This window comes from Oikopleura dioica, chromosome 2 (assembly GCF_907165135.1).
Source record: "Oikopleura dioica chromosome 2, OKI2018_I68_1.0, whole genome shotgun sequence".
NCBI classification, from domain to species: domain Eukaryota; kingdom Metazoa; phylum Chordata; class Appendicularia; order Copelata; family Oikopleuridae; genus Oikopleura; species Oikopleura dioica.
In genome coordinates, this window is record NC_137292.1 from 14,531,377 (window position 1) to 14,557,039 (window position 25,663).

The 25,663-nt window shown below is 42.7% G+C and overlaps 5 protein-coding genes across 7 annotated transcripts; 2 read left to right on the plus strand and 3 right to left on the minus strand.

The window, feature by feature from the left end:
- Nucleotides 1–14: 14 nt before the first annotated feature.
- LOC145700747 (WD repeat and FYVE domain-containing protein 3-like) lies at nucleotides 15–10,096 on the minus strand. Of its 2 annotated transcripts, none has more exons than XM_081778072.1 (11): nucleotides 9,092–10,096; nucleotides 8,940–8,967; nucleotides 8,784–8,891; nucleotides 7,035–8,736; nucleotides 2,060–6,105; nucleotides 1,392–2,018; nucleotides 1,170–1,348; nucleotides 964–1,127; nucleotides 695–921; nucleotides 510–651; nucleotides 15–467 (listed from the first exon to the last, which is right to left on the minus strand). In XM_081778072.1, exons 1-11 carry the CDS (start codon nucleotides 9,866–9,868, stop codon nucleotides 248–250), a joined length of 8,220 nt encoding a protein of 2,739 aa, XP_081634198.1. In that variant the 5' UTR covers nucleotides 9,869–10,096; the 3' UTR covers nucleotides 15–247. The 2 variants fall into 2 exon arrangements, with proteins under 2 accessions (XP_081634198.1, XP_081634199.1); XM_081778073.1 differs by having other exon boundaries at nucleotides 2,060–6,090; nucleotides 7,020–8,736.
- A 3,269-nt stretch (nucleotides 10,097–13,365) lies between these two features.
- LOC145696658 (dolichyl-diphosphooligosaccharide--protein glycosyltransferase subunit MAGT1-like) lies at nucleotides 13,366–15,133 on the plus strand. The gene is made up of 7 exons (XM_081773729.1): nucleotides 13,366–13,454; nucleotides 13,818–14,039; nucleotides 14,089–14,201; nucleotides 14,247–14,375; nucleotides 14,418–14,607; nucleotides 14,654–14,821; nucleotides 14,892–15,133. The coding sequence occupies exons 1-7, from the start codon at nucleotides 13,400–13,402 to the stop codon at nucleotides 14,945–14,947; spliced, it is 933 nt and encodes a 310-aa protein (XP_081629855.1). The 5' UTR covers nucleotides 13,366–13,399; the 3' UTR covers nucleotides 14,948–15,133.
- Nucleotides 15,134–15,167: 34 nt separating this feature from the next.
- Nucleotides 15,168–19,130, plus strand: LOC145700567 (dolichyl-diphosphooligosaccharide--protein glycosyltransferase subunit STT3B-like). Its single transcript, XM_081777858.1, has 11 exons — nucleotides 15,168–15,319; nucleotides 15,373–15,535; nucleotides 15,583–15,861; nucleotides 15,905–15,968; nucleotides 16,014–16,215; nucleotides 16,773–16,948; nucleotides 17,092–17,495; nucleotides 17,589–17,930; nucleotides 17,973–18,168; nucleotides 18,367–18,448; nucleotides 18,492–19,130. Exons 1-11 carry the CDS (start codon nucleotides 15,179–15,181, stop codon nucleotides 18,708–18,710), a joined length of 2,268 nt encoding a protein of 755 aa, XP_081633984.1. The 5' UTR covers nucleotides 15,168–15,178; the 3' UTR covers nucleotides 18,711–19,130.
- On the minus strand, nucleotides 16,215–16,793 carry LOC145700582 (uncharacterized). Its single transcript, XM_081777877.1, has 3 exons — nucleotides 16,545–16,793; nucleotides 16,379–16,502; nucleotides 16,215–16,336 (listed from the first exon to the last, which is right to left on the minus strand). Exons 1-3 carry the CDS (start codon nucleotides 16,680–16,682, stop codon nucleotides 16,257–16,259), a joined length of 342 nt encoding a protein of 113 aa, XP_081634003.1. The 5' UTR covers nucleotides 16,683–16,793; the 3' UTR covers nucleotides 16,215–16,256.
- On the minus strand, nucleotides 19,109–24,225 carry LOC145700572 (uncharacterized). Of its 2 annotated transcripts, XM_081777865.1 has the most exons (7): nucleotides 24,055–24,225; nucleotides 21,724–21,877; nucleotides 21,508–21,584; nucleotides 20,329–20,659; nucleotides 19,962–20,187; nucleotides 19,860–19,912; nucleotides 19,109–19,636 (listed from the first exon to the last, which is right to left on the minus strand). In XM_081777865.1, the coding sequence occupies exons 1-7, from the start codon at nucleotides 24,078–24,080 to the stop codon at nucleotides 19,247–19,249; spliced, it is 1,257 nt and encodes a 418-aa protein (XP_081633991.1). In that variant the 5' UTR covers nucleotides 24,081–24,225; the 3' UTR covers nucleotides 19,109–19,246. The 2 variants fall into 2 exon arrangements, with proteins under 2 accessions (XP_081633991.1, XP_081633992.1); XM_081777866.1 differs by lacking the exons at nucleotides 21,508–21,584; nucleotides 21,724–21,877.
- Between the last annotated feature and the right edge of the window lie 1,438 nt (nucleotides 24,226–25,663).

A 25,663-nucleotide genomic window follows, 5' to 3' on the forward strand; every position in this document is an offset into this window, starting at 1 on the left:
GTACATTTCGAAGATGCAACGGATTTTTGAGTTTAGGTAAAGTGGATTGACAGTGAAATTAAACGGGAACGAAAAAGAAATAAAATGATATTTTGAACTGAAGATGTATTTTGCATTGAAGAGTCGTTAATAAGTGGATAGGTAGATTCAAAAAATGAAGAAAGAATGAATGATTTGTTGTTTTCGAACTGGGATTTTGCGAAACAGTGAAAATGAAGAAATTTGTTTTGGAAATGAAGAAAAGAGTTTAGGACGTCCAACTGAATACACGTCCTCTGGAGTCGCCGGTGTAGAAGCGCGAGTGGTCGTGCGAGATGCCGAACGAAGTCACGCCGATTGAGGACTCGGAGTCGTTGCTCGGAAGAGCAAGTTTACTTCGCAAAACTAGACGCTCTTCCCAACAAGTTCCAGACATGCCCCAAGAAGATGCTCTGGAGCTCTCTTCTTGCGACGAGTTTGAGCTCAGACTGAATAACTGTCACTCGTCAATTCGAAAAGCGTTTTCTCACCTCGAGTTCCGACAGGGAACTAGTTCACGCGCCCAAACACGTATCGATCCGTCTGTGTGCCCGGATAGAACCATTCTCGGTCGTTCCCACTCTCGGCCAGCCGGTGCTCCAATACATGCGACTTTCTCCGTCTGCACAGAGCCTAAAAACGACAAATAAGTTTCCACAAAAGGAAGCTTTCAAACCTAATGGGTCGCCATTGATCGAGTAGACGGAAATCTGACGCGAGGAAGCAACGAAAATATCGCCAGTAATCCAGCATGCTTTTATGTCCATTATTTCGCTACTGTGGGTTCCCAACAATCGAATGATTTTGAAAGTCGATACATCCCAGATGTTCACTCTGCCATCTTTACAGCCAGATATCAACACGCCGTATTCTGGGAGACATCTCAGCGAGGTGATTAGATTTCTTAAAATAAGTTAGAAAGAAGCTATTTAGGATGATATTTACCCGTGGCCACGCATAACTCTCGCTAGCGATACTGATTTCTGTTTGAGATCAGTATGCCAAGCTGTTATAGAAGTATCTCTGTGACCGAGAAAAAGCAGCTCTTCTCCAAGAGTAGCAGCTACTGTAATCGGCGATCGGTACAGGTCTTCGAATATCGCGATCGGCTTGAATTGGATTTATCGGATTTTTAATTTCAGTCATTTTACCTTTTCTGAATCAGAAGCAAGATATCTGATGGAGAAGTCTGGATTCTGCCAAAGAACATCTTTGGTCGCCCCAGCTCTGATACGCCCGAACGGTAGAGCTTTCAGATCGCCTCGATCATTGATAAGAATCGAGCCAACTTTACCTGTTCGTTCTATCAATGGTTTTTCGGAAGAACGAACTAAACAAGAAATAGACAATAAAGTCTTTATTTTTAATCAGACCTTGGTTGAGCTTGTGATAGAATGCATTCTTGAGTCCAGCAATCAAAGTAGCTTCGGCAATAGAAACTCTATTCCAAGGCCCTTTTCGTTGGGGATGAGGCTTGTTGAAGAGCTTCGTTGGAATTTGACCAAAATTGTTGATGAATCCGATCGCGGCGTTTCTTTGAAGAGGATCTTGAATGCTGAAAACGTCGACTTGTCCTTCATAAAAGAGCGGATGGAAGAGATTGTGCACGTCCAACGCAGCTTCGCCAGCTTGTTTGAAGCCGAATATCAGGTCTATCCACTGAGAGATATTTGACGAGACGTATGGACTTTCAAGAGCAGCTCGGTGAATCCTCACAAATTCCCTGGTGCTTCCTCGAGCCCATGTCGGAAGAACAACGTCGCCAAGTTCCGTCCCACTCTGCTTTTTGCCCAAGTCGAATTTATTTCTGTTTTCGAGGAATTCCGGGAGATAGAAAAACTCTGGAATGAGTTCTCTTACATCCGCGTTATTTCTCGTCGAAGCAGAGAGCCAGGCTTCCTTCACAGAATGAAACATGCGATCTGGCAAGTCGAAGTGGCCGCCTTGGAGGCGTAAGAAGAAGTCCGTGAAGGGCTCTGATCGGACAAGGAATGATGACACTAGATGAGAGATTATCACATGAGAATACATTTTCCCTTACCAATCATTGCCGAGGAATAGTGCGTTCCGTAATAATAAGGCGATGTCTCGCTCCCAAGTTCACACAGTTCCTTGTACCTCTTCCTAAACTGTGCAAGTCTGTCAGCTGCTTGTGCTCCCATTGGCAAAGAAAAGTCGCGGAATGTTTCTGATTTTGCAAAATCCAGCGCACTTGAATCATAATCGGCGATTACCCAAGGGAAAATCGGATACTGCATGAGATCGTTGTATGTTCGCCCAGCCCATGTGTTCAAAATGACGAGATACTCAAAATTAGAGATTTCTCCGTTTTCCCACTTTTTCGTCAAACCGTCCATCATTTGAGAAGCATCGGCTGTTCTTGCTTGCGGAGCGTATTGGAGAAGACGTTGGAGAGCTCTTTGACGCTCGTTCTTCTCGAAAGCCAGGAGGTAAGTTCTTCCGTTGGCAAGGAAGAGTTCGAGGCCAATCGGTTGAAGCAGGTACCGTCGCTTTTCAATATTTCTGATTTGATTGAGCGAAAATTTATTCACTTGAATCGGATTATCAGCTGGCGCTTCGTTTGTTCTTGTGGGAATCACAAACTGAGACTCTTCTTCCTTCATCCTCACAATTTCCTTTATCTTGTTATCTTTCGTTATTCCTAGACCATCGATGAGGTAAATTTTCTGCTTTCCGATGACAAGAAGACCCTCATGGGCGTCGAGTCCTGCCACTCGTCCGATTCTGTAGCTGTAGCGGACCTTATCTCCAGGCTCGAGGATTTTTCCAGAAATTTGAGGATTCGTTTCGGCGCCAAAGACATCTTGAGATGTTCCAGTTGGGGATAGAGGAGGTTCTTCGATCGGGGATAACGGTGGGCCAGAATCATCAGTGCTACTTGTGGACACTTTTGGAGCATTTCCAAGTTTTGCCGCGATACTCTCGATTTCTATGGATTCTTGCTTCAATACCTCAACTTCTGAGGGGCTTCCAGTGCTTGATTGACTACTGATTCTTCTGTGTTCTATATTTGGATTCTTCGCTCTATAGAACTCTTCGGAAAGGGATGAAGATGGCTTCTTATGTTTTCCAGGCAATCCACAAGAGCTTATTGGAGGGTAGTTTTCATAGAACTTTGTGTTTGGGACCATCAGCCGTCTTGTTCGCGCTGGACCCTCTGATGTATCGAGCATCCAGCGAACAAATTTGTCTGGTTTTGAAGGTCCAAAAAGACCACCAGGCATAGTAAGCCCGAGGGAGATTTCTTCCCAGTCGGCTTTTGCCGCTGACATCTTGCGACCGTACTGAAACGCCTTGTCGGACATTTCATTAGCAATTTGATCGCGGAGAACTTCGCACTCGAGTCGAAGCCAGCTCATTGCGTCAGAAACAGATGCTGTGCGTTTGACAGTTAGTGCTCGCCTCGACGCGGATGTAAACTTTCCCATCGATCCAGAAAGCTTTCTGAGCATTCCGCCTGGAGGTTGAACCTTTGGCTTTGACTTTTCCTTGAAAGACGTCCATTGCCGGGATGCCATATCCCGGAGCATTATCTTACCGACATCGATAGACGATCCAGGTGGAATGCTTACTTTGCAGTGAGCTTCAAACTCGAGACAGCGCGATGCCAACAGTATGTTCCAAGCAGCAGTGATAGAGTTATTCAATGTTTCATGAATAACTGTTGGCGCGTGGATTCGATCTTCAGAAGAAACTTGCTCGATGAATCTTCTTCCGCCCGAGTCACTGGATAGCTGGAATAGACAATGCGCAAGAAGAAGGGCATATTCGATAGCGTCTTTGTTGCCTTCCTGTGTAAATGGAAAGATAACGGCTTTGAATTCAATGATGAGATCGACCGCTGCCGCAGCAACGAGTTGCTCGGCTTCTGTCATCGTCGATTTGCATAAATTCAAGTACATGCATTTCCAAAGGGTGTGCTCAAGACTCTCCAAAACGGCTCTAGGTGCGCGATTTGACCGGGATCGAATTAACAAGTTTGCCATTGTATGACAAAGGTCGTACAGCGCACTCTTGTAGCAATCAAACTCCCAAATTCGATCAACAACACGGGCAAGGAAGTGGGATAGGTTTTCTATTGTCGTCAAACGCTGCGAGAACTCGAGATGGACTGGCCAATTCCATGGAAGATTTGTCAGTCTGATAAACGATTGAAGGGCATCAACAAGAGTCGTGAAGACAGCTTTCTGCTGAATGGGGAGGGCACCTTGCGGCGGACTGACGCCAAGGATGGCATCGCACACATTCTTGAAGACGATAGACCCGCAACCCAATGAGACTGAGTTCGTAAATAGCGCAATTAACTGATCGATAACAAGTTTCTCCGCCGATTGCATCTCATCCGACAGCTTCGTCGCCGGCGATTCGTACGGATAGAGCACATAAACTAATTGCTGAACAAGTTGCTCTTGGAAAAATGCCTTGCCAAATTTCGGCAAGTGATTTCTATACAGCTCCATGAGCATCGGAAAGACAGCTTGAGTAGCGGAATCATCATTATTCGTCAATTGACGACGCAATATTGAGTAAATAAGAGTGAAGCAGGATGAAGTAAGAGCATTTGGACTTGATGCTTGATTCTCGATGAAGCCTTCGCCGAGTTGTCGAGTTCCTGCGATGTCCGGATCAACGGCTTGTCCGATCAAAAGGCCGAGAATTATTAAACAGTTTTGAACATTGTCTACACTTCGCTCAAGCAACTTTGATAAGATTTTAAAACAATTTGCTGTCCTCGGAGCTTCGTCGTTGGCTACTTGATCTTCCTGAGCTTCGTAGGTCAAGTCAAATCCCTTTTCTTTCTTTGATTTGGTCGTCTTCTGAAGTAAACTTCCATTCAAAAACCTCTCAGATGATGCTGGGCAGCTAAGAAATAATGCCGATAATAATGATAAGATAACTGGCTGATCCGATGGCGGGCATTGATCCAGCAGGGTTAATAATAATTCCCATCCAAAAAGCTTTTCAAATCGATCCGCGAACTCTGTGGATTTCTTATCGCTTGTCATCAGACGAAAGAACATCTTCGCAATCGCAAGGAAAACTTCTCGCTTAATTTGAACCGCGTAAATGAGACTATTGCCGATCATGAGGAGATCATCATCAGATGAAGTCAAAGCTTCTAGCAGGTCATATGCCGAGCCAATGCATGAATCTGGAATGTCATGTTCGAATAAAAGCTGAAGTAGATTAGGGCATATCTCAGAGCGCAAAATCTCTTCCTTCAGCGTTGATGGATGGCTCTTTGAGCCACGCATGAGCTCAAGAACATGCTCAAGAATGTATCGTAAACATTCGGATGACTTCCACAGAAACAAATCCAGAATCAGCAGATTCAGAGCTTCGCTGTTGATGGAGGCCGGAGCTTTTGCCCCTCCGAATGAAGCCGTCCGAGTAATTTGAATGACGACATAGAAGATCAATCTACTTTGGAAAAGAGGTGTTTTCTCCGAAAGAAGATAGGCCAAAATGGGAAGTGTTCGTTCAAGCTCGAACTCAGCGCTGACGGCAGGCGATAACTGAATTACACGGCTGAATGAATCTAGTGCGTCGACTAACGAGTCCAGATCTTCAGCCTGCTCAACAAGTGACAGGAACAGAAATGGGCCACCTACTCCCAGTAGCGATCCATAAGGAACAGTTGCAGGCACAATTTCAACTGGATCGCCATCGTTTCCCGGCACATCCGACAAAAATCCGCCTACAGCGCGTTCTTGTCCAGTCAAACAACTGACTCCATTTTTTAGAATAAGCTCTTCGCTTTGATTCAGTCCATTCTCAGGAAACAATGCCAAAAGAATTCCATCTTCATTGACCATCTGTAACTGCTGGAAGCAACCTCGATAGAGAGGCCCTTTATTGAAAATATTGGCAGCCAAGTTGGCTGGTAAAGCTTCATTGAAGCAATAAAGCGACGAAATTGACCAGTCAGCTTTTGGCAGTTGACTCAAACTATCTGTAGTTCCAAGGGTCATATTAACGCAATGGCTTGATGCTCCCGAGAGATGATAGCTACTCGTTGATCCAGATGGATATCGCAATTTTCCACTGTTGCTTAGTTCAACCAGGGTTGCCCAATCGGACAAAAAATCTTGGTCTTGGCGATCCGATTCCGATCCGATCCGATTCGAACCTCGCCCGATCCGACCGATTACCGATTCCGATCGGATTTTTCGGATTCCGATTAAAGTTCATGTCCGATCGGAAAAATTTTCTAAAATTTTCAAGTTAAAATTTCAATTTAGAGTACTGAATATGAAGAAAAACTCGAAAATATCAAGTTCTTTCGATACAAACGCCCTTCTAACCATTTTACCTGTAATTTCCGTGAAAATTAATGGATAATTTTGGGTTTTCGGGGGCTTGGATCCGCAACATGTGTACAAAACCTATAAGGGTCCTGAAAGAGCTTTCATAAAAGCCGCCTAGGCGCTAGAATTTCCTAGAAACGAAGCAACAAATGGCTTTCGCAAAAAGAACCATCTCAATGGTTGACATTCTCGATGTAACACTTAATCATCGTGACCAAGGTTTTGTTTATAACTAATATTCAGAGATAATATCAAGTTTTTGCTGGCTTGGACCAGTAACCAGAGATGTCTCAATGATTGAGATTCTCAGTCAACGTGATGATCACTTCGTGATCGACGTTTTGATCGTAGGTTGCCAGGCCCTGTGTGGGGGGGTTAAAGGACGTAATTAAGCTCTTTTTGAGAAAAAATGCCTAAAAATTGGTGAATTTACAGAAATATTACTTTCTATAAGTATATTTTAAGTCTAAGTCACGGATTTTAGTGGTTTTTGAATGAATGAATCCGACTTTTTTACCCATTTTCCGATCGGATTATCGGATCCGATTTTACCGATCGCAACCGATTTTACCGATCGGACATGACCAAATTTTCGTTGCCTCGTCCGACCAATTACCGATCCGATTCCGATCGGACCGAATTTCCGATCGGATTCCGATCCGATTGGGCAACCCTGGTTCAACGCAGCCACTGTCGACCCACAAATAGCACAAAGATTGTTTAATCAGTCCTCGAGTAAATTGCAGATGAAAATGGTGCACCTCGCCATCAAAGAATGGCTCGGGTAGTTTTCCGACAACAGAGTCAACATTTTCGAAGTTTGGCGATTGAGCCGAAGGCTCTGTGAAATCAATTTCAAGTTCTTCGAGCTGATTATGGGCATTATAAGGCAGCTCACGAGTGGAAACGACGACATGTTTTGATTTCGTGATAAGAACGGAGAGAACAACATACGAAGATTTCCTACTAATCCCTTGCCGCCAGATTGTTACCATTGGCAAAGCGACTGGGCCTTCATCAGGAACATTTTTGATGCTAATCCAGGTAGATATACAAAACCCATTAACGGGAGGCCAGGAGTGCTGAATTGATCCGGTAAGCCCAGATGATATTGATGAGGCCATTGTAGGAAAATCTGACAAGGTTCCTTCTGCAGCAACGGGCAATAAACCTGGTATTTCGATTCCTGCGGAGCGACCGCTCGAAGAATTCAATCGAAGAATCGCTGGGACTTCTGGAAGTTTGTTTTCACATCGTCGTTTTAGAATCTCCAAAATGCTCCTGAAAACTCTTGGTCGAAGACTTTGCGAGTCAGCCGCCATGCCAGATGTATTTAGTGGCTCTAATAGTCGCAAATACAAGTACAAATACTTAGGGCTTGCTGAGGTTGATAAGAGTCCTTCCAAAAGTTGAAATGTTAACCGAGAGAGTTTTGTTTCGTTTGTCGATGATACATAATCAGAGATAAAGTTCACGTAAGGCTCTGAGCAGAGAATCTCGAGAAGATCATCGGATAATTCCGGTGATACATGTCGGGCATTTTCTGGATGCGAGAGGAGCCTTTGAATCGTTTCCAAAATGCAACACTGAAGAAATGAACGCTGGGGTGGATCAGGAACAAGAATCGCGGGAACAAGTTTTAGAATTACAACAAGAAAATGCGCAAGTTTGATCTTCTTCTCAACGACGGAAACTTTCAGTATCGCCACGATAACAAGAAGCACTCTTCGCATAGAAATCGACAAATTGTGATGACCGTTCAGAATATCGTTGAAGTTGGTGATTGAAAGTATGTCTAGCTCGATTTGCAGCGTACTCTCGGTGTTATTCTCCATCGTTTTATATTCGTAAAAGATCCCGAAGCTTCGAACGAGTTGAGTGAGTTTTTCTATCGGAAGAACTCTTCTAAATGTAGCGAATCCTTTCCCACATCCAGAGATAGATGAGAAGATCAGGTTCATGACGGTTTCTAGTTCTTCTGTCGTCTCAACTCTCGGTAAACCAGTTCTTCCGAATGATTTTTCTGGTGAAAATGCACCTTTGAACTCATTCAAAAACACTTCAATCAGCTCAAATCCCCGTCCATTCGCAAATGCAATCTGCGCTTCTGGAGAGCTTTGGAGAATTTGCGACAAGCAGCGGGTAACATCCATGCACAAAGTTCGGTCTTTTCTGCTCGATTCTTCGTGAAGAAAGTTCAGAATAGAGTTGATACCGAGCTCTGGGTCTGCTATCATCAAACTTCGAGCTAATTCGAGAGCCGCGGATCTCGTCGGAATATTCGACATAAGTTTGATGACCGCTTCGAAGCCGCCCGAGACAAAAAAGCTTCTGCTAGCGCGACCTTCATCTTGTGCGTCTTGCACCATGAAGGTTGTCGTAAGGCAAACTTTAACAAAAACATGATGAAAAAGATAAGCAACATTAGTATCTTACCTTGGCGACAGAGGGCGGTGATATTCGTCAGGTCAAAGTTCGTGCTCTGCGGTGTGTTCTCTTGCTCCAACCGGTTCTGCTGAGCGATCAGTGTTTGCGCCGCGACAGCTAAATTAAGCCGTAATTAAAAAAAAATGTGGAACGCTTTTTTCATACCTACGAACCCAACATCCACTGCAATGCCCTGAATAAAATATAGTGAAAATAAATCAATACATTATATACAGGGATTCTCCCGGGAGCTCTGTGCGCGATCTGTGAACTCTTTTCTTTATGTATACATGTATATAGATGCCATACGCGGATACCTTGTAGGTTCGTTTCTGTTTAATCAGCCGCTCTATCATGCTAAAGCTTCCCATGGTGAATTCAATCGAGACATTTTGCCGAAGAATCGCCAGAATTGGCTCAAGTTCTTCAGAAAGAACGTATCCGAGATTGAGTCCGACCCACTCGATGATGTTGAAAAAACGTCTCATGTTGTCGATTGGCTTTTCCATCACCCGGTCAGCGAGGATCGAAATTGTCTTTTGCGGAAGAAGGATGAAGTAGTTCGCAGGATCTTGTTGGTAAAGAGACAGGATAACATCCAAAATCGTAGTTGTGAGAATGAGAGATTTGGAACGAGTCCACACAGTTTGTAAGACTTGAAATGCGGGTATGTTCCTGACGCTGACTCCTCGCCCCATTGGTCGTGGAAGGCGGAAGCCGGACTGCCCGCCAGAAGATGGAGCGGATGGACGAAGCTCGATGAAACCACAGGTCGCGAGGCTGGCGACAAGAAGCACGAGATTCCGAAGCGCCTCTTCGCACTCCATTGATTCCTGCTTCTTTGAATCAGCTTTCTGATTGTGGAGAGTGTCTTCGAGCGAAAGGAGCAGCTCCGCGAGGAAGATATATCCATCCGCTCGCTTGAATGAGTCGAGCAATTGTTGCGTACACGAACTCGAGTCTTGCAAGAAGCAAATCACACAAACAAGACGTTCGATTGACTCCAAAGGCGTCGCTTTGTTCTTTTTCAGGTTATGCAGCCATTCTTCAATCAACCCTCGTGACTGGATGTATTGGGCGACGTTGAGGCTCATCGTATGACGGGCGATTGACAACAAGGCGTCGGAGCTGATGCGACGCCAGTGCTGACCTTTGGCAGTTGCCGCGCTTTGGAACAAAAGTTTAAGGTCGTCGTTAGCTACTAGCTCTTCCGTCGTCGAAGCTGATCTGAGAAGCCGCGAAAGGAGCTGCCCAAAAGAGGAGATAAACAGGTATTGCTTTTCTTGGTCGACGTCTAGTTGTATGTCCAGCAAAAGATAAAGCGATCTGAGAAGCGGGCTCGAGAAGAATCAACTTGCATCTCGATTTAAAGTTTTAAGAATTGATAAGAATATTTAATATTAACTGCGAAAAAGTACTCCTGCGCTCTCAATAATTGATAAACAGAAAGCCTCAAAGCCGTTCCTTGATAAACAGCTTGCAACGCCGTGCGAAACCAATTTCTCAACTGCCCCGCCGCCGGAAAATGCCAAGATTCTCACGCATTGAAAAAGATTCCAGCAGGATCCATTCGGCAGGAGAATTCTGGCGACTTCTTGTCCAGCGACGTCTGGGTCAGGATTATTTGCTCTGGACTTGACTTCTCTGATGAAGACGATCGAGCAGAGCTTCGTAAAGTCGCCGGAATACTCTCCAAATTTCTCGCGAATCTCTCCCGCCGAAGCATTCGAGAAGGAAGCCAAAAAGAGCGGGATAAAGCAATTGAGCCGCTCTGCCTGTTCATTCGGATCTCGAAGATTCGCAGCTAGCCGAATCTCGTTGAAGTGACGGCGAAACTCCAAGAGCGAAAGCATCCTGTTTTCGTCTGATTCCGACATTTTCGCTACTGTGGGTTCATTTTCTTATCATCCGAACAGCTAAAATCAAATATCCAAAAACCACTAAATACTATCTACTTTGAATATTCCGCTTTTCTTAAAATTAATCTCTCTTGCAAAAAAAAGAGGCAAACTGCCAGTAATAAGGTCTCAATTTGGCAGTATCGACCGACAGTTTCGCGGTTACTGCAACTCTATTTGACTGTATTTGAATAAGAATGAGCCCGAAGTTAAAACAAGTCGATTATTCCAAAAGTCATCATAGGAAAATAAAAATCCCTTCTCCATTAAAAAAAAGAAGTCTTCACTCCAAAAAGTCTCTACTGGTCAACTTACTGTTTTTCACTACAGTCCAGCCATCTTCAAAAAAAGCAAAAGGTCAAAGCATACTTTCCCCACTGTGCGACAATCTAAAAGACAAAACATTGAATTAGTGGAGGTAAATATCCTACAAGCTGGGTGGCCCTTAAAGGTAATTAAATTACAGATTGTTAGTTTCTCAATTCTCATTTTTCTTAATAAAAAAATAAATATATTTTTCGTTGCAGAAGTACCTTCTTAGTAGTCTGATCTCTAGGAGAAATAATTTTCAACTAAAAAAACGCGGTGAACATGCAATGAATCGATCGATTGGAGTAGCTCTCACGACCGGGAAGGGCAACTTCTCGAAAAAGATCGAGCATCGATTTTTTCTCCCTTCGCAGCTAATCAGCTGTACTCCTGCTCTCGTACCATCCTCATTATCTATCATTATCTTCTCACCCTGCACATGCAAGAAGGCAATCTGATTATACACTTATCATATTAGCAGAAATTTTGCATAGATCAAGAAAGGGTTGTAGGGCGCCCAGTTTCACAATTGTGAACCCGGTTCACAATTTTGTGACCCGGTTCACAAAATTTTTAAAAGTACGAAATCAGGGGTTTGTATGCGCTCCGCAAAATTGTGAACCAACCGATTGTGAACCTGGGCGCCCGCCACCCCGAGAAAGTTTATTATTCAGTTATCATATACCATGAATGAGGGAACTTTTTGAATTCTTCGAAATTTCGACATTCTGAATAAATATTTTTTTAATTAGATAATATTTTATCAACGTGACATCATAAAATGTCCGATAACATGAAATTCTTGTGATTCTCTTGATAAGTGAAAATCACTTTTGCGGAGCAAAATTCTACACCCCATATTACTTGTGCTCATTAGAAAGAAAAACTTCTGAGGAGTCGAATGGTATAGTTTTTAGAGTCTGAGTCATCACCTATGACGTCATAAGGGCCCCCCTTTGAAAAATGGTCATGAAGCCCTGTATCTCGAAAAATTTTCGGAAATAAATTGAGATTTTGGTATCGTTGAAAAGCCAAGATCAAACTGGCTATGAGCACCTGGTGCGCAAAATAAAATTTCCAGCAAAAAAAAATTTCTGAGAGAAAAACTTTTCACGCAAAAAATTTTTTTTGAAATTTTCTATTGCGCACCTAGTGCTCATAATCAGTTTGAGCTGGGCTTTCGAACGATACTAAAACCTCTACACATTTCTGAAAATTTTCAGAGATACAGGGCTTCAGTACCTGTCATTTTCGGGAACTTTAGGCACTAGAATTGGAGATTTTCCGTGGCTATAACACATAAAAATGGTACCATTCGACTCCTCAGAACCTGCGCTACAAGATGAGCACAAAAAATATTGAGGTCCCGATTTTGCTCCGCAGAAGTCATTTTCATCTATCTCTTATCAGTCAATCTTACCTTATCAAAATCGACGACAGCGAAGAACGAAGTCTTACAGTACTGTGCAGGTAGCTCTTGTTGCATTTGACTTTCATTTAATATTCGTCATTTCCATTTCCTCTGGCCGAAATTATCGGTAGAACACTGCCTCGTCAAAAGAATGGAGTTATTAGATTGGGCAAAGACGCGGAGCACACTCAAACGCGCGGCGCACTCATTTGCGCGAGCGCTCAAACGCGCGGACGCTCATTTGCACGGACACGAGCGAAAGAGTGTCCCCCGCGAATGAGCGTTTGATTTAATTGGTCGACGATGAAAAATATACTTCAGTATCCTCAAGAATTTTAAAGCAGAACAAAAACCATGACTCAGTGGTGTCAGTTCTTAGATTTTTATTAAAAAAAAATCGGAACAATTTCCGAAAAGACTAATCACCGGGAAAGAATGAAGATTATTTCTTTTTCAATTAGTTATCGAGTGTTATGTAATAATTGTCCAGAAATTTTAAGATGATCATACAATGTGTCATTTTAACTTATATTTGGAAAATACAGCAATTAGAGTGAGAAATACGCTGATGAACAGTTTTAATTTTGTATTTTCGGAGAAATATTCTTGCGCATATTTTCGACCAATTAAATCAAACGCTCATTCGCGGGGACACTCTTTCGCTCGTGTCCGTGCAAATGAGCGTCTCCCGCATTTGAGCGCTCGCGCAAATGAGTGCGCCGCGCATTTGAGTGTGCTCCCAAAGACGCGTATCCCGCGGCGGCGATTGGCTCATCCGAGGTGACAATGCACTTTTCGACACGCATCGATTCCCAAAATCGGACCTTTTTAGACGAAATTTTTAGAAGAAGAGATTTCTAAGAAGATATGAAGAAAACCATAAAATGATGCTGATTAGATACTATCCTGTGTTATATTATTATCCCTAAAATGAATTGAAACTAATCAATCATTATTATTAATTAACGATAAACAAATTAAGAGAATCGAGTCGAAGATATTATAAAATGAGGTGGCTAACGTTTGCCATTCTTGGCTCAATTGCTGATGCTAAAATCACAGGTATAGTCATTTCTTACTGTAAATTTGATTCTTCAAAAAACAGTCATTAATTATTATTAAAACAAACTTTTATATTTATAACCGTCCAAATTCAGTAGATTTGATACAGTGGAGGTGCTGTTGCTTATCATTTCTTTACTGATAAGAAAGTTTCGTTGAAGGCATAAAAACCACCGAGAATTGAATCATATTGAATATCGCATAATCTACCGGTTAGCCGCCGGGCCACCCATCTTTAAATTCTATTATCTAGCAGATTAAAATTTTATAACTTCTAAGCTCTTTACTTTCCTAGCGCCCATGACAAATTTTCGCGTTCAAAAACACCTTTTCATTCCAAACATTTAAAAATATTTATTTTAGCAAAAGCCCGAAAAGCAAAACTGGAAGAAATCACGAACAGCGGAACGAAGATGGCTGAAATCAGCGCAACACAATTCAAAGATCTCATTTCCGATGGTTTGGAATCGAAGGCAGATTATTCAATTGTAGTTCACTACACGGCGCTTCCGGAAAGATTCGGATGCAAAATTTGTGAACAGTTCATGAAGGAGACTGGCTATGTTGCCAAGGCAGCGCAACAAGGTCTGCTATATTTTTGTTATTATCTCCAAATTTAATAACTCCCTTCAAGGCGAGAAGAAAGTGTATTTTCTCTCCGTCGATTTCGGCGGTATTCAAATGCAGAAGGCTTTCCAGACATTTGGAATTCAAAACGTCCCAGCCCTCGTGATTGTCAACGGAAAGGTCTGAAAGGAATCTTGATGAGGTTTCAATTTTGAAAAATTGTAGGGAGGAATGCCAAAGGAGTCGTTCAAGCTGCTGACGAACCAAATCAGAAAAGAGCGAGATTTCAGCTCACAAGTTGTCGATTTTGTGACGCTCAAGATTCCCGATGCCGTCTTTGGAAAAATCGTCAAAGTAAACTCCTCATTTTCTTCTTTCCTATCCTTTTGATTCTAGCCGGTTGACTTTACGCCGATTCTGATCGCGGGTTTCTTCGGCCTTTCAATCACCGGAGCTCTTTATGCTCTCCGAAATGTGATTTTCAACAGATACGCTGTCGCGGCCTTGGTAATTGCTTTCTGCATGATCACGACATCTGGCTATACTTTCTGTCAAATCCGAGGAGCTCCTGCTAAGGGACGCGATGGTAAGACAAACCTAAAATTGCAGTCGTTTTATCTCTTCATTTTCAGGGTCGATCTTTGCTCAAGGAGGGCGAATGATGTACCTATCAGAAGCGTACTTGAAAATGATGGCGGAAGCTGGCGTGGCCGTCGGACTCGTGGTGATGAATGGAAAGGGCCCCCTTAGGAATACAGTTGGCCTTGCTGTTGCCTTTGTTTCGTATGTTGTTCTCCTAGGCCCGGTTCAAAAAATGAGCGTTGAATTTCGACTAATTTCCCTACCGAGGATAATTTTGAACCGAAAAAGCTGCCTTCCAAGTTAAAACACCACACTATCCTTACGGAATCGCCGATCTCTTCTAAGCCCCGCCTCCGTAGTTCAGTTTTTATCTTTTTTCTTCAGCAATTATTTAAAATTAGTCAAGTTAAACTGTTTTCTTGCAATTAAAAAACCAAGTGCAATACGAAATTAGATCTTCCTACGCGGAGACAACCAAAACTGACTGTAACTGTAACACTAGTTCAAATTTAGCTGATTCTGATTCAAAATTTATGAAGTAGAAATTTAAAATTTTTAAGAAATTGAAATCGAAAATGTCGAAAGCGGACGTTCAATCGGGAACGGTGGCCGGGATGAGTCGACTAGGCGTCAGCTCATTGCTTACCCTAGTCGTCCTCCTTGGTGTTTCGTTGCTCGGCTTCTTTTCGCGACTTTTCGCGGTTATCAGATTTGAGGTGAGCAATTTTAACACTAGAATCAAATTCGAAACATTAAATTCTCATTTCAGTCAATTATCCACGAATTCGATCCTTGGTTCAACTACCGCGCTACGTATCAAATGGTGACTACAAACTTCTACGATTTCCTGAACTGGTTCGACGAGCTGGCCTGGTACCCGCTCGGCCGAATTGTCGGAGGAACTGTCTACCCTGGTCTCATGATCACTGCTGGTACAGTCTCAATCGATTCATTTTCGTACAAATCTCCCCTTTTCTAGGCGGCATTCACTACGTTCTCAACGCCCTCGGCTTCACGACTCACATTCAAGACGTTTGCGTTTTCACCGCTCCAATCTTTTCCGGCCTTACTGCCATTGCCACATATTTCCTGACCAAAGAGCTTTGGAACGCTGGAGCCGGCCTTTTCGCGGCGGCTTTTATTGCCATTGCACCTGGTTACATTTCCCGCTCCGTTGCCGGATCTTTCGATAATGAGGGAATCGCTATTTTTGCTCTTCAATGCTCCTTCTTTCTCTGGATCAGAGCTATGAGAACAGGTATATAAGCTCGATTTTAGGTTATGAATAATCTTTCTCGCAGGATCGATGTTCTGGGGAATCATGACGGCCTTCTGCTATTTCTACATGGTTTCAGCCTGGGGAGGGTAAAAGCGCAAGAGCGCTCTTTTTCGCTATCGAAATTATTTCAGATACGTTTACATTATCAACCTCATTCCTCTTCACGTTTTCTGCCTCCTCCTTATGGGAAGATACGAGAGCAAGCTCTACGTTTCCTACACGACATTCTACTGCGTGGGACAGCTTATGGCAATGAACATTCCTTTCGTTGGTTTCCAGCCCATCAAAACTTCCGAGCACATGGCCTCGGCTGGTGTTTTTGCCCTCCTTCAGGCTTGGATTTATTTTTCTTTGTCAGCAGAATCTAAGTTTTTTCAAGGAACTTTTTTCAGCAAAAATCTTTTTCTTTCTTCGTTCGTTAGTTCTTCATACGGCCTTCTTACAGTTCCATAGTCTAAAAATGACTATTACTTTTCCAATCATTTGAAATTCTTACTTTTATGCTTTTTGAAACTTCTCAATAAGCGTCTTTTGTAAGATATTCTTGCGGATGGTTCAGCAGTTTTGTAGTCGATCACTTTTTTCGAGCATTGAATGTAGAGCATTATTAGACACAGTACCTGGGAGTTCGTCTTACATGGAGAATTATACAAATGACTTACGGACAATATACCAATTGCTCCTGCAAGTAATTGTGTGTGGAACTCATCGAGAAAGGGGCTATTTTCTTGAAGAAATTCTTTGAAATCGTCTACTTTGTGTAAGATCTGCCCGGTTAGCTTTTCTGATTTTTTCTCCATTTGTTATCATGTCATTATCGATATCAGAAGCGTATAAACAAGTATTCTTTCAACGGATCTAGAAAAAGTATTCTTTGAATCCAACAAAAGTGTTACGGATTCCTGGACTACTTGAGAAGCAAGTTGGGAGAAAAAGAGTTCAAGCGCGCCTTCTATCTCTTCGTCACAATTTGCGCTGGAGCCATCTTTGCTGCTGTCGTTGGTCTCACCATGCTCGGCGTTGTCGCCCCTTGGTCCGGTCGATTCTACTCGCTCTTCGATACTGGGTAAGTTGAAGAATGCTAACATAAGTCAACCGCCAGCGCGGCTCCTCGGAAGTATTTTTGGCGCCAGTCTTAGCAATAATAAGGAATCGTAAAAGATAATCTCTCTTCTTTGTGTATTCGCACTGTGTCTATCAATTTCTTAGCTATGCTCGAATTCATATTCCCATCATTTCCTCTGTGTCTGAGCATCAGCCAACTATGTGGACATCGTTCATCACAGATTTGCATTTCCTCCCGGCCGTTGCGCCCGCTGGTCTCTGGTACACCATCCGTCATTACGACTCAGCAAAAATCTTCCTGGTCATTTACGCCGCGTTTTCCTGCTATTTCGCCGGAATTATGGTCCGACTTATGCTGACCTTGACGCCCGTCGTTTGCATGCTTGGCGGCATCGCCTTGAATGTCACATTCGATCATTTCTTTGGTGAAGACAACGAAGACTCTCAGAAAGAAAAGGCCAAGAAAGACGCCAAAAAGTCAGAGGATACTGAAGAGGAAGAAGCGACTCCTCTTGCGATCAAACTCACTGTCGTTATGGCACTTACAGGCAGGCTTAAAATATCCCTATTTTGGATTTTGGTCTTTCAAAAGACATTTTCTTCGCGACTTTTGTTTTCGAAGTTTTAAGCCGTTCTAAAAGGTCTTCTGTGTCAGTTCGCGGTCCATTGCACTTACATAACATCGAACTACTACTCGTCTCCTTCCGTTGTTCTCGCTTCCAGCCGCCCAGATGGCTCGCGTAACATTATCGACGATTATCGAGAGGCCTACTACTGGCTCAGGACAAATACTGATGACGATGCTACAATTATGTCATGGTGGGACTATGGCTATCAAATCTCTGGTATGGCGAACAGGACCACGCTCGTTGATAACAACACATGGAACAACTCACACATCGCCATGGTCGGACGGGCCATGGCCTCGAACGAAGATGATGCTTACGAGATCATGCAAGAACTTGGAGTTGATTATGTTTTAGGTAAAATATTTATCCTTGTCAAGCGCGTCAAATCATGTCTAGTTATATTTGGCGGTTTACTCGGGTACTCTGGTGATGACATCAACAAATTCCTATGGATGGTACGAATCGCCGAAGGCGAACACCCGAACCACATCAAGGAAGCAAACTATTTTAGTGCTCAGGGACAGTACACTGTCGACAAGAGCATGTCAAAAACGATGAAAAACTGCCTCATGTACAAGTTATCTTACTACAAGTAAGTTTAAAATATTCTCTGTTTAAAATTGTGTATTGTGGTTTGGTCCACTGGGTCCAGTACAAAACGCGAGATTTAATAGCGAGTGCAAATTTCATGGCGGTCCCAGCTTAGGTTCGCCGCCGATAAAGCTGAGATAATTGCCCGTTTGCGGGATCGAATTCTACTCTTATCTCCTTGAAAACTCTATTTTCCTAGGTTTGGCGACGTTCGCACACATGCGCAAATGTCCGGATTTGACCGCGTGAGAAACGTGGAAATCGGCCACAAAAATATCAAGGTACTTATTTTCAAAAGACGTCAGACATAAACTATTCCTGCAGCTGAAACACTTGGAGGAAGCGTACACGACGGAGCACTGGATCGTCAGAATCTACCGCGTGAAGAAGCCCTCCAACAAGTCGCGCAAGTTGAGCCACAAACTGACGCAGCGGAAGAAAAAGACAAAAGTAGCGCGCAAAGGTCGCAAGGGGGTCCTGAGCACGACCATTCCAGCCGCCAAGGGCGCCAATACGAGACAGAAAGCTTCATTTGAACTTTAACCTACCATCTCTTGACGTTCAACTTCAACTTGGAAACAGTGCGGTTTGCTAAATTTGTTTTTCGCTCTTAGACATTTATTGCCGCAGTTTTTTCCTACTTCTGTGCGATTTAGATCAAATTTAGTTCTTGAAATTATCTGACCCAGCTTTCTGACAAGTTATCATTTAGAAAAACGAGGTCAAAGTGCGAATAATTAACGACTGTAAAGTCCTCTAGTATCTTTTTTTATCGATTAGTCCTGAAATAGTTCTGTTTGTCCCCTTAATAATTCCTTCCCCATCCTCTTTTCACTGTTCAAAACCCTGCAGGTGCAATACTATTCAATTCAAACCAAAACCCTTCAGTATGTTTATCATTTAACTGTAGCTGTGCAAGGCACCATTCATGTTCCTTCCAATAAAAAATGAGATTACAAACAACGGCTCGTTTTTTCTTGTTGATATGTATTTAGGTTTCACGTAACATACGGTTTTTTGTTATTTGTTAATGTGCACAGAGTTTGTTTTGCTTCATAGTTATATAATATAACTTAAATTTATATCGACTGAAGTCCGAGAACTTCTGGTTTTGGCTGCGTTGTAATGTTGGAATGAGGTGTTTTTGAAATTGATTCGAACTCGTAGGGAGGCGTCAGTACTTTAGGCGGCTCAGGTGCCATTTGCGCTCCGTTCTTGTTGTTCCCATACAATAAATACTCTACATCGTACGTGGGAGGCCTGTTCGCGTTCATCTGTTGTTGATGTCCCGGTACGCGGGGATACTCGTAAGTCGGAGTAGCGAAGCCACCAGTTGTGTCCAGTGAGCGGTCTGATCCGAACTGATGAGTGTTTCGAATTCGCTTCTTCAAGTTAGAGATTTCGTCGTCTTTTTCGCTCAGCGCGCGTAGAAGGAAATTGAACGAATTTAGCGCGCTCTGCATCTCTCCCTAAAACAGAAAGATAGAAAATTGGATGCCAATTTACAAAATTATAGGTCGCCACGAGAATGAGAGCGTGAACATTAAGTGTGATCAAGGGATCTAACAAATAGAGCGTTGATTCCGACGGTTAGATCACTCTACCCGACAATTTTCGCTCGTCATGACCTGTGCTGACCCTTGAGGGTTCCTCTTAATTGAGGAATTTTAGTGTTATTGAGCACTTTGTTACCTTTGACGAATTTTGGCCAAGTCGGGCATGATCTTCGAGGTCTGTTTGCGAGGCTGAAATACAAATTTAGCGACAATTTCTTAAAAAAAAAGCGGTACTTACATCTGAGTCCAGTCACTGGTGAGGCCCGAAGATCATTTTCCGACACTCCTGGAGATTTGTGAGCAGAGCTACTTTGATGCTTTCCACTTTGTTGCTTCGAAAGCTGCTGCTTCGAGTGTTGATAGTTCAAGGTCATCTGTTTGAGTGCTGCCTCCAAAGTTTCAATTCGTTTTTCGTCAATTTGTGATTTGCGCGCACAGAGTTCACTGAGTTTCACGAATTCGCCCTAAACATCACTTCTTTAGAAGGAGCAATAAAAATGGCGGGGGAATATAATTATGTCAGAAATTTCTGCACGAACTTGTTGGCGATAAGCTCTTTGACAAGGGCCCACTGACAAGCGCATCTGTTGATTTGTTATCTTTACCTGGACGTGGTCTAATGACTGCTGGAGGAATTCCACTTTTCGAGCATTTTCTTTGAGCGTGTTGACTGTCGCCCTCAGCTGGCGGTTTTCTTCTTCTAAGAACAGCGTCGTCGTATGCAAGTTGGCGGAGGGCGATGATCCAGGAGGAGGATGAAGCCCGTTGCTGGAGGAGTACTTTGGGGTGTAGGTAGACATGTGTGGCGAATAAATGCTACTGGGAGTGTTGGGCGTCATGTGAGACATCGTCGAGGAGGAGGAGGAGACATTGACTGGCGTAAAACGACGCCCTCCTGGGAGATCGCGCACGTCCGTCGCACCAGGAGCGATTTGACTAAATTTGACAAGTCAGCATGAGGTTTTGCTTAGACGTCATAAAAACGGCGTTACTTATCTATCCATCTACGGATTTGGTATTTGAACAAGCATGTGTATCGAACTCTCACGGAATGATTTATGTCGGGCACATTATCGAAAGAAAAGGGAGCTGCTACTAATTACAAGCATGGTTCACATCCAGGAGATAATTATCATTTGCATGTCAAAGGGGCTAATCAAACGTGCTTGACCCGTGACTGAGGATGATACAATGCCATTCCGAGCAATAACGAAAACTCAAGGGCGCCGGTCAATTCATCACTTTCACAAAATAGCCCCTGGAATTTTCAGTTTTTAAAATAACTCTGCGCAATAATTTATCGATGCAAGGAGAGACAGCGCGTCTCCAATCGTTGATGGGGTCTTGGCCCGTAAATATCACAGCAGCAAATGATTAGTTTTACAACGGCCTCGTAAATTTTCTAAATATTATCGACATTACACATTATTTCCGAGGCGTAAATTTTTCGCCACCCGCCATGTCGAACACATCAACTTTATTTTGCGCTGCAGGTGTGCATATTTGGTGAGTGCTTAATTTGACGCACAGCTGAAAAAGCTTCACTCGACCTTTTTTCGAGTCCAACTGATGTGGAGAATTTCACATCTCGTATAAAGTCGTCCCAGTTTCGGGCTTACAGGTTCACTCAAGCTTAGCCACAAATTCAAGCCACAGTTTAGGGGATAATGGCTGAAATCGCGTCACGCGGGGACAGGCCAGCGAAAAATTGCTCCAGTTCTACGCCAGATAATGGGTTTTAGGAATTTTGAAATTCCACCTTTTTAAAAAGCGTTTTTGTTTACCTTTTTTGAAATCGAATTGGCAAATAATTGGGCCTCTTTGGATATAAAGTCTGGATTTGCTCGTTGTTCGCGTTTTCCTAAAAAACAGGATGATCCTTCGTCGCCCTCTGCAAAGCGTGGCGACACTAAATCCTATTCGAAATTGATATACCAATATCTACGATCCATAGGATCAATATGACATGAAATACAGCGATGCGGAGATTGTAGATTCACCTGAATAAGCTTGCTCGACGAGACAGGCTCCGACTTCACGTGGCGGCGTAGCTTCGTCGCCGTGGACTTCGAGTTCGTCACTGCCGAGTTCGAGCGAGCCACCATCTTCGAAAAGTGATCTGTTCGAGGCTGCGAAGGTGAACTCGACATCGCCCTAGAACTCAACAGTTAGATACGTTCTACTTTACCCCAGGGGCACTGCCTTTCATTGCCGCCCACAATTAAACTCGTTGACCGCCGAAAACGCTGCTAGAAACCGCAAAATCAACTTTGACTCTCTTACTCGAGCGCTCAAGTGCTCACTCGAGAACTGCTCATCGCAGCCTCAAAAAGTACCACGTGACGTCACCCTTTCACTTTCCACTCGAGAACTTTCAAGGAATGTCACTACTAACTAGGAACAGTTCGCCAGCAATCGGGAAATCCCCCACAGCGAAAAAATAACTCTTGAACTAAGGTTAATCCCCACTTGTTACATATCTCGACAGCACAAACACGCATACAACTGTAAGCTGTCACTCCAAATGCCCTTATCAGTCGTGCAGCTTCATACACGCGCTCCGCGTATGTGTAGCAAACAAGAATATGCATACCGCCTCTCGCCTGTTCTTGATAGTTTTGATATACAGATGTCTCGATTTTGATTAATTTGATTACTGTCTACCCTCGGCCCTGGCTGCGGACATTTTTGAGTGGCAATAAATATTTCCAATCAACTTTCTTTTCAACAGATTATAGCTGTGTCCTAGGGGAGCAGGAGCATCCATCAACGCCCCGCGAATTCGATTTCTAGCGCGACGAAAAGGGGGTGAGGCGACTGGCTGCATCAGTCAGCCTTATGGAATGTCTGACTTCTCATCTGGATTATGGAGGTGTCCTGGGGGCGGCGCACTCCACCTTTTTTAGCTTAAAACCAGAAATTGCGTCATGCTAATGATTCCGCGTCATCACCCCTTCTCAAGTACTCATCTCGTGATTCAGAGGAAACTCAAACAAGCCATGAAAAAATCAAAGATTCTCCAGATGGCCCAATTCAACATCCTCCTTCTCAAAGGTCACAACTTATTTTTAAGGTGACAGATTCGAAGCGGAAACCGCGCTCTTGTTTACTGTCATCTGATTTAATGTTTATTGAATATACAGTCACATGTGTTGACCAACGAAATCGATCAGTATTTGATTTGAAAAGAGCTGGAAAAATCCACCGCTTCATTAACAATTCGAAACTTCTCTCTTTGCGGGCTGTTATCTTCCCCCAATTTTGGTTTTCTTATCAGCGATGCCTTGCAGATAGACTAACCCCCTTCTGGGCTCGACAACACTGTGTAGAAAACCTGAATCAGGATCAGAAAGACTTTTAATGAAAAGCCCCGTGGCGGCTTATTTAAAAAAACGAAGCAACTTCGCGGCTTTTCATTAAAGATTTCTCAGACCCTGACTCAGATTTTCTACACAGGTTGGCCAGACCCGCTTCTTATGCTCCGTAACATTCTGAAAAATTGAAAGGGGGAGGTCTCACTTGGCTGAGATGGAGGTCAATGGCCCCGAACTCAAAGGACACGCGCGGGCTTCTTTTTTTTCAAAGTCCCTTTGTTAGGAAGATAAAAAGGGGCTCTCACTTTCAAACGGCCATACCGACTGAAATAAAAAATTGAAATCGAAACCCGCTTCGGCCCGCTCTGACACAGGGTTCTTTCAATTGTTGAAAAAACTAATGACGCTCTTTTCTTCAAAAAGAAAAGTCGCTATAAAAACGACTCTACGGCAATTGCCGTAAGAAAAGGACGATTTTCACCATAAAATCTTCAAATCACAAGAAGGGGAAAAGAAAAAGAAATTGGCGGCGGTGGAAACAGAACGTTGAAACGGGCCTGACATTCTACAGTAATTAGCAAGAAGCGGTGACGTTATCGGAAATTAACGCTAAGGACGAGAATGCGCCCCCCCCAGTCCGGAATTGCAAAAAAGGCGCTCCTCCTGCGGCAACGGGTTAAATTAGGTTACTTGCGCCGACAAATACACCTGCTGACTTGGGAAATAACTCCAACTTGGTTGACTCATTCAACTTGAATGATTGCTTAGGCAAATACCATTCAGCTCAAGCTATTTTTAAACCAAATATTTGGCTTTACGCCAGCATAACCTGGGGTTAACCCTCTCTCCTCAAGATTTCTTTTTTATTCAAAAATTCAAAATTAAAATTTTCTTAAATTGGTCATTTTATGGCTTTTTACAATTTATAATTCATTGAAAAATAAGGGGGTGATCTTAAAATCGACTTTTTCTGTAGAAAATTTTACTAAAAAGACGCTAGAATTTATAAAAACTTACGAGTTTTCATGATTCCAAGTGGCCATTTTTCATTCTTCTTTGGTTTGTTTCTATCTCTTTTCAAATTGTTCTGTATTTTCTCTGGAATTGATTCGGAGTGTTTCTATTCGAGAAATAGTATTTGCGAGAAAAAGATCGGAATTTCGAGTAAAAAGGTGGATTTTTCGAGTTTTGGGGCAAAGCGCGAGAAACGCTTCAGTCAACTCGCGCGCGCCCCTTTCGGAAGGAATTTCAAAAACACATCGCAGCAGGCCACAATCTCCAAAATAATTCATAACTTTTTTGGGAATGCCTTTTTGCGCCAAAACAAATGTGCATGTATTGCGCTAGAATTAAAAGTTCGGAGTTCGAACTTTCGTCTCACTCGAAAAGCTTATGGAATTTTATATTTTTTAATTGACTAATTAGTAATTAATAATTTCTAATTATTGAAGCGTCACCTAATCAAGTGAGATGTGTTAAAGTTAGAATGTTAATTTTTTTGAGCAAGACGAAAGTTCGAATTCAGTACATGCACTATTGTGGCAACCTGTGCAGAAAACCTGAGTCAGGGTCTGAAAGATCTCTAATCAATTTTCAAACTCTAGCGACGCCGCTTTGTAGCTCAGTTTGTAAAATAGCCGCTACGCAGCTTTTGATTAGAGATCTTTCAGACCCTGACTCAGATTTTCTACACAGGTTGCCTAGCTCAGGAGACCAATACGCGTCTAATTGAGATTCTGAAGATATCAATGATAACTATTATTGTATCTTATCCTTCTTTTGCAAATACAATATTACCTAATACTGTATTAGTCTAATAGTTTTTTTAATTCACTCTGTTAAAAAGTTGTCGTTGTGAGTATATTAGGCCAAACCGTCGAGTATTGCTTTCATCCTAATTGAAAAGAAAAATTCATTATGAGTTCATTATTTATTTATGATGGGACTAGTTACAAATCATTGGAGATCAGTGAGACTCAGTTTCAAAGAAGTATTCGATTTTTATCAATAATTGAAAAGCGATTCTCTGAATTCAATATTAAATATTCCCTTTTTTCAATGAGGTTTTAAAAAGTGGACTGAAGGAGTAAACAAGCTAGAAAAAAAATAATTTATTAATTTATAAAAAAGAAAGTTATTGATCGTGATTTGGAAGGGAGCAGTTTCGAAAAGATTTCTTCAGTGCAAGCTCCATTGAATCTAATCGCCGGTGAATTTCTTTTTCAAAGAAAGTTTTTGTCAGGGGCCCGTCGATTTCTTGTCGCCGAAAGCTCTTCATCCCGTGGATATGGCTTCTCGTCTGCTTTGCTTCCAAGTCGTCCAGTGTGCCTGGCATTTTTGGATCGATGGAGGTCCACTCGTGATACCGGAATTTTGAGTTATTGTTGTTCACTTGAAAGCCGTTTTTACAATAAAGGAAGATGTTGTAAACATGACTACGAAGGGGCCCAAATGATCGTTAATTTAATTAATACGCAATAAAATTGTTAAAAGTCGGCAGGTAGTGATTCATAGACACTCATTATTATCAGAAACACGGAGCCCATTTCCTGAAAATGATAAAAGGAGGTGGCAGAATTGGCCTGAAATAATTATTCTTGACTGTTTGATATCTTGAAAACTTCCA

Excerpts from the sequence above, each read along its gene's own strand:
- LOC145700572 (XM_081777865.1), bottom strand. The coding sequence starts at position 24,080 with ATGGCCACTTGGAATCATGAAAACTC. Across the intron at positions 21,878-24,054 it reads ACTTGGAATCATGAAAACTC|GGCGATGTCGAGTTCACCTT; the intron begins GTAAGTTTTTAT and ends GTTGAGTTCTAG. Across the intron at positions 19,637-19,859 it reads TTGGCCAAAATTCGTCAAAG|GGAGAGATGCAGAGCGCGCT; the intron begins GTAACAAAGTGC and ends TTTCTGTTTTAG.
- LOC145696658 (XM_081773729.1), top strand. The coding sequence starts at position 13,400 with ATGAGGTGGCTAACGTTTGCCATTCTTGGCTCAATTGCTGATGCTAAA. Across the intron at positions 14,202-14,246 it reads TCGTGATTGTCAACGGAAAG|GGAGGAATGCCAAAGGAGTC; the intron begins GTCTGAAAGGAA and ends GAAAAATTGTAG. Across the intron at positions 14,376-14,417 it reads TCTTTGGAAAAATCGTCAAA|CCGGTTGACTTTACGCCGAT; the intron begins GTAAACTCCTCA and ends TTTTGATTCTAG.
- LOC145700582 (XM_081777877.1), bottom strand. The coding sequence starts at position 16,682 with ATGGAGAAAAAATCAGAAAAGCTAACCGGGCAGATCTTACACAAAGTA. Across the intron at positions 16,503-16,544 it reads GAGCAATTGGTATATTGTCC|GTACTGTGTCTAATAATGCT; the intron begins GTAAGTCATTTG and ends ACGAACTCCCAG. Across the intron at positions 16,337-16,378 it reads AAGTTTCAAAAAGCATAAAA|ACTATGGAACTGTAAGAAGG; the intron begins GTAAGAATTTCA and ends AGTCATTTTTAG.
- LOC145700567 (XM_081777858.1), top strand. The coding sequence starts at position 15,179 with ATGTCGAAAGCGGACGTTCAATCGGGAACGGTGGCCGGGATGAGTCGA. Across the intron at positions 16,216-16,772 it reads GTGTTTTTGCCCTCCTTCAG|TGTTACGGATTCCTGGACTA; the intron begins GCTTGGATTTAT and ends ATCCAACAAAAG. Across the intron at positions 17,496-17,588 it reads TGTCGTTATGGCACTTACAG|GTCTTCTGTGTCAGTTCGCG; the intron begins GCAGGCTTAAAA and ends CCGTTCTAAAAG.
- LOC145700747 (XM_081778072.1), bottom strand. The coding sequence starts at position 9,868 with ATGAGCCTCAACGTCGCCCAATACATCCAGTCACGAGGGTTGATTGAA. Across the intron at positions 8,892-8,939 it reads AGTGGATGTTGGGTTCGTAG|CTGTCGCGGCGCAAACACTG; the intron begins GTATGAAAAAAG and ends GGCTTAATTTAG. Across the intron at positions 1,349-1,391 it reads CTATCACAAGCTCAACCAAG|TTCGTTCTTCCGAAAAACCA; the intron begins GTCTGATTAAAA and ends TTTCTTGTTTAG.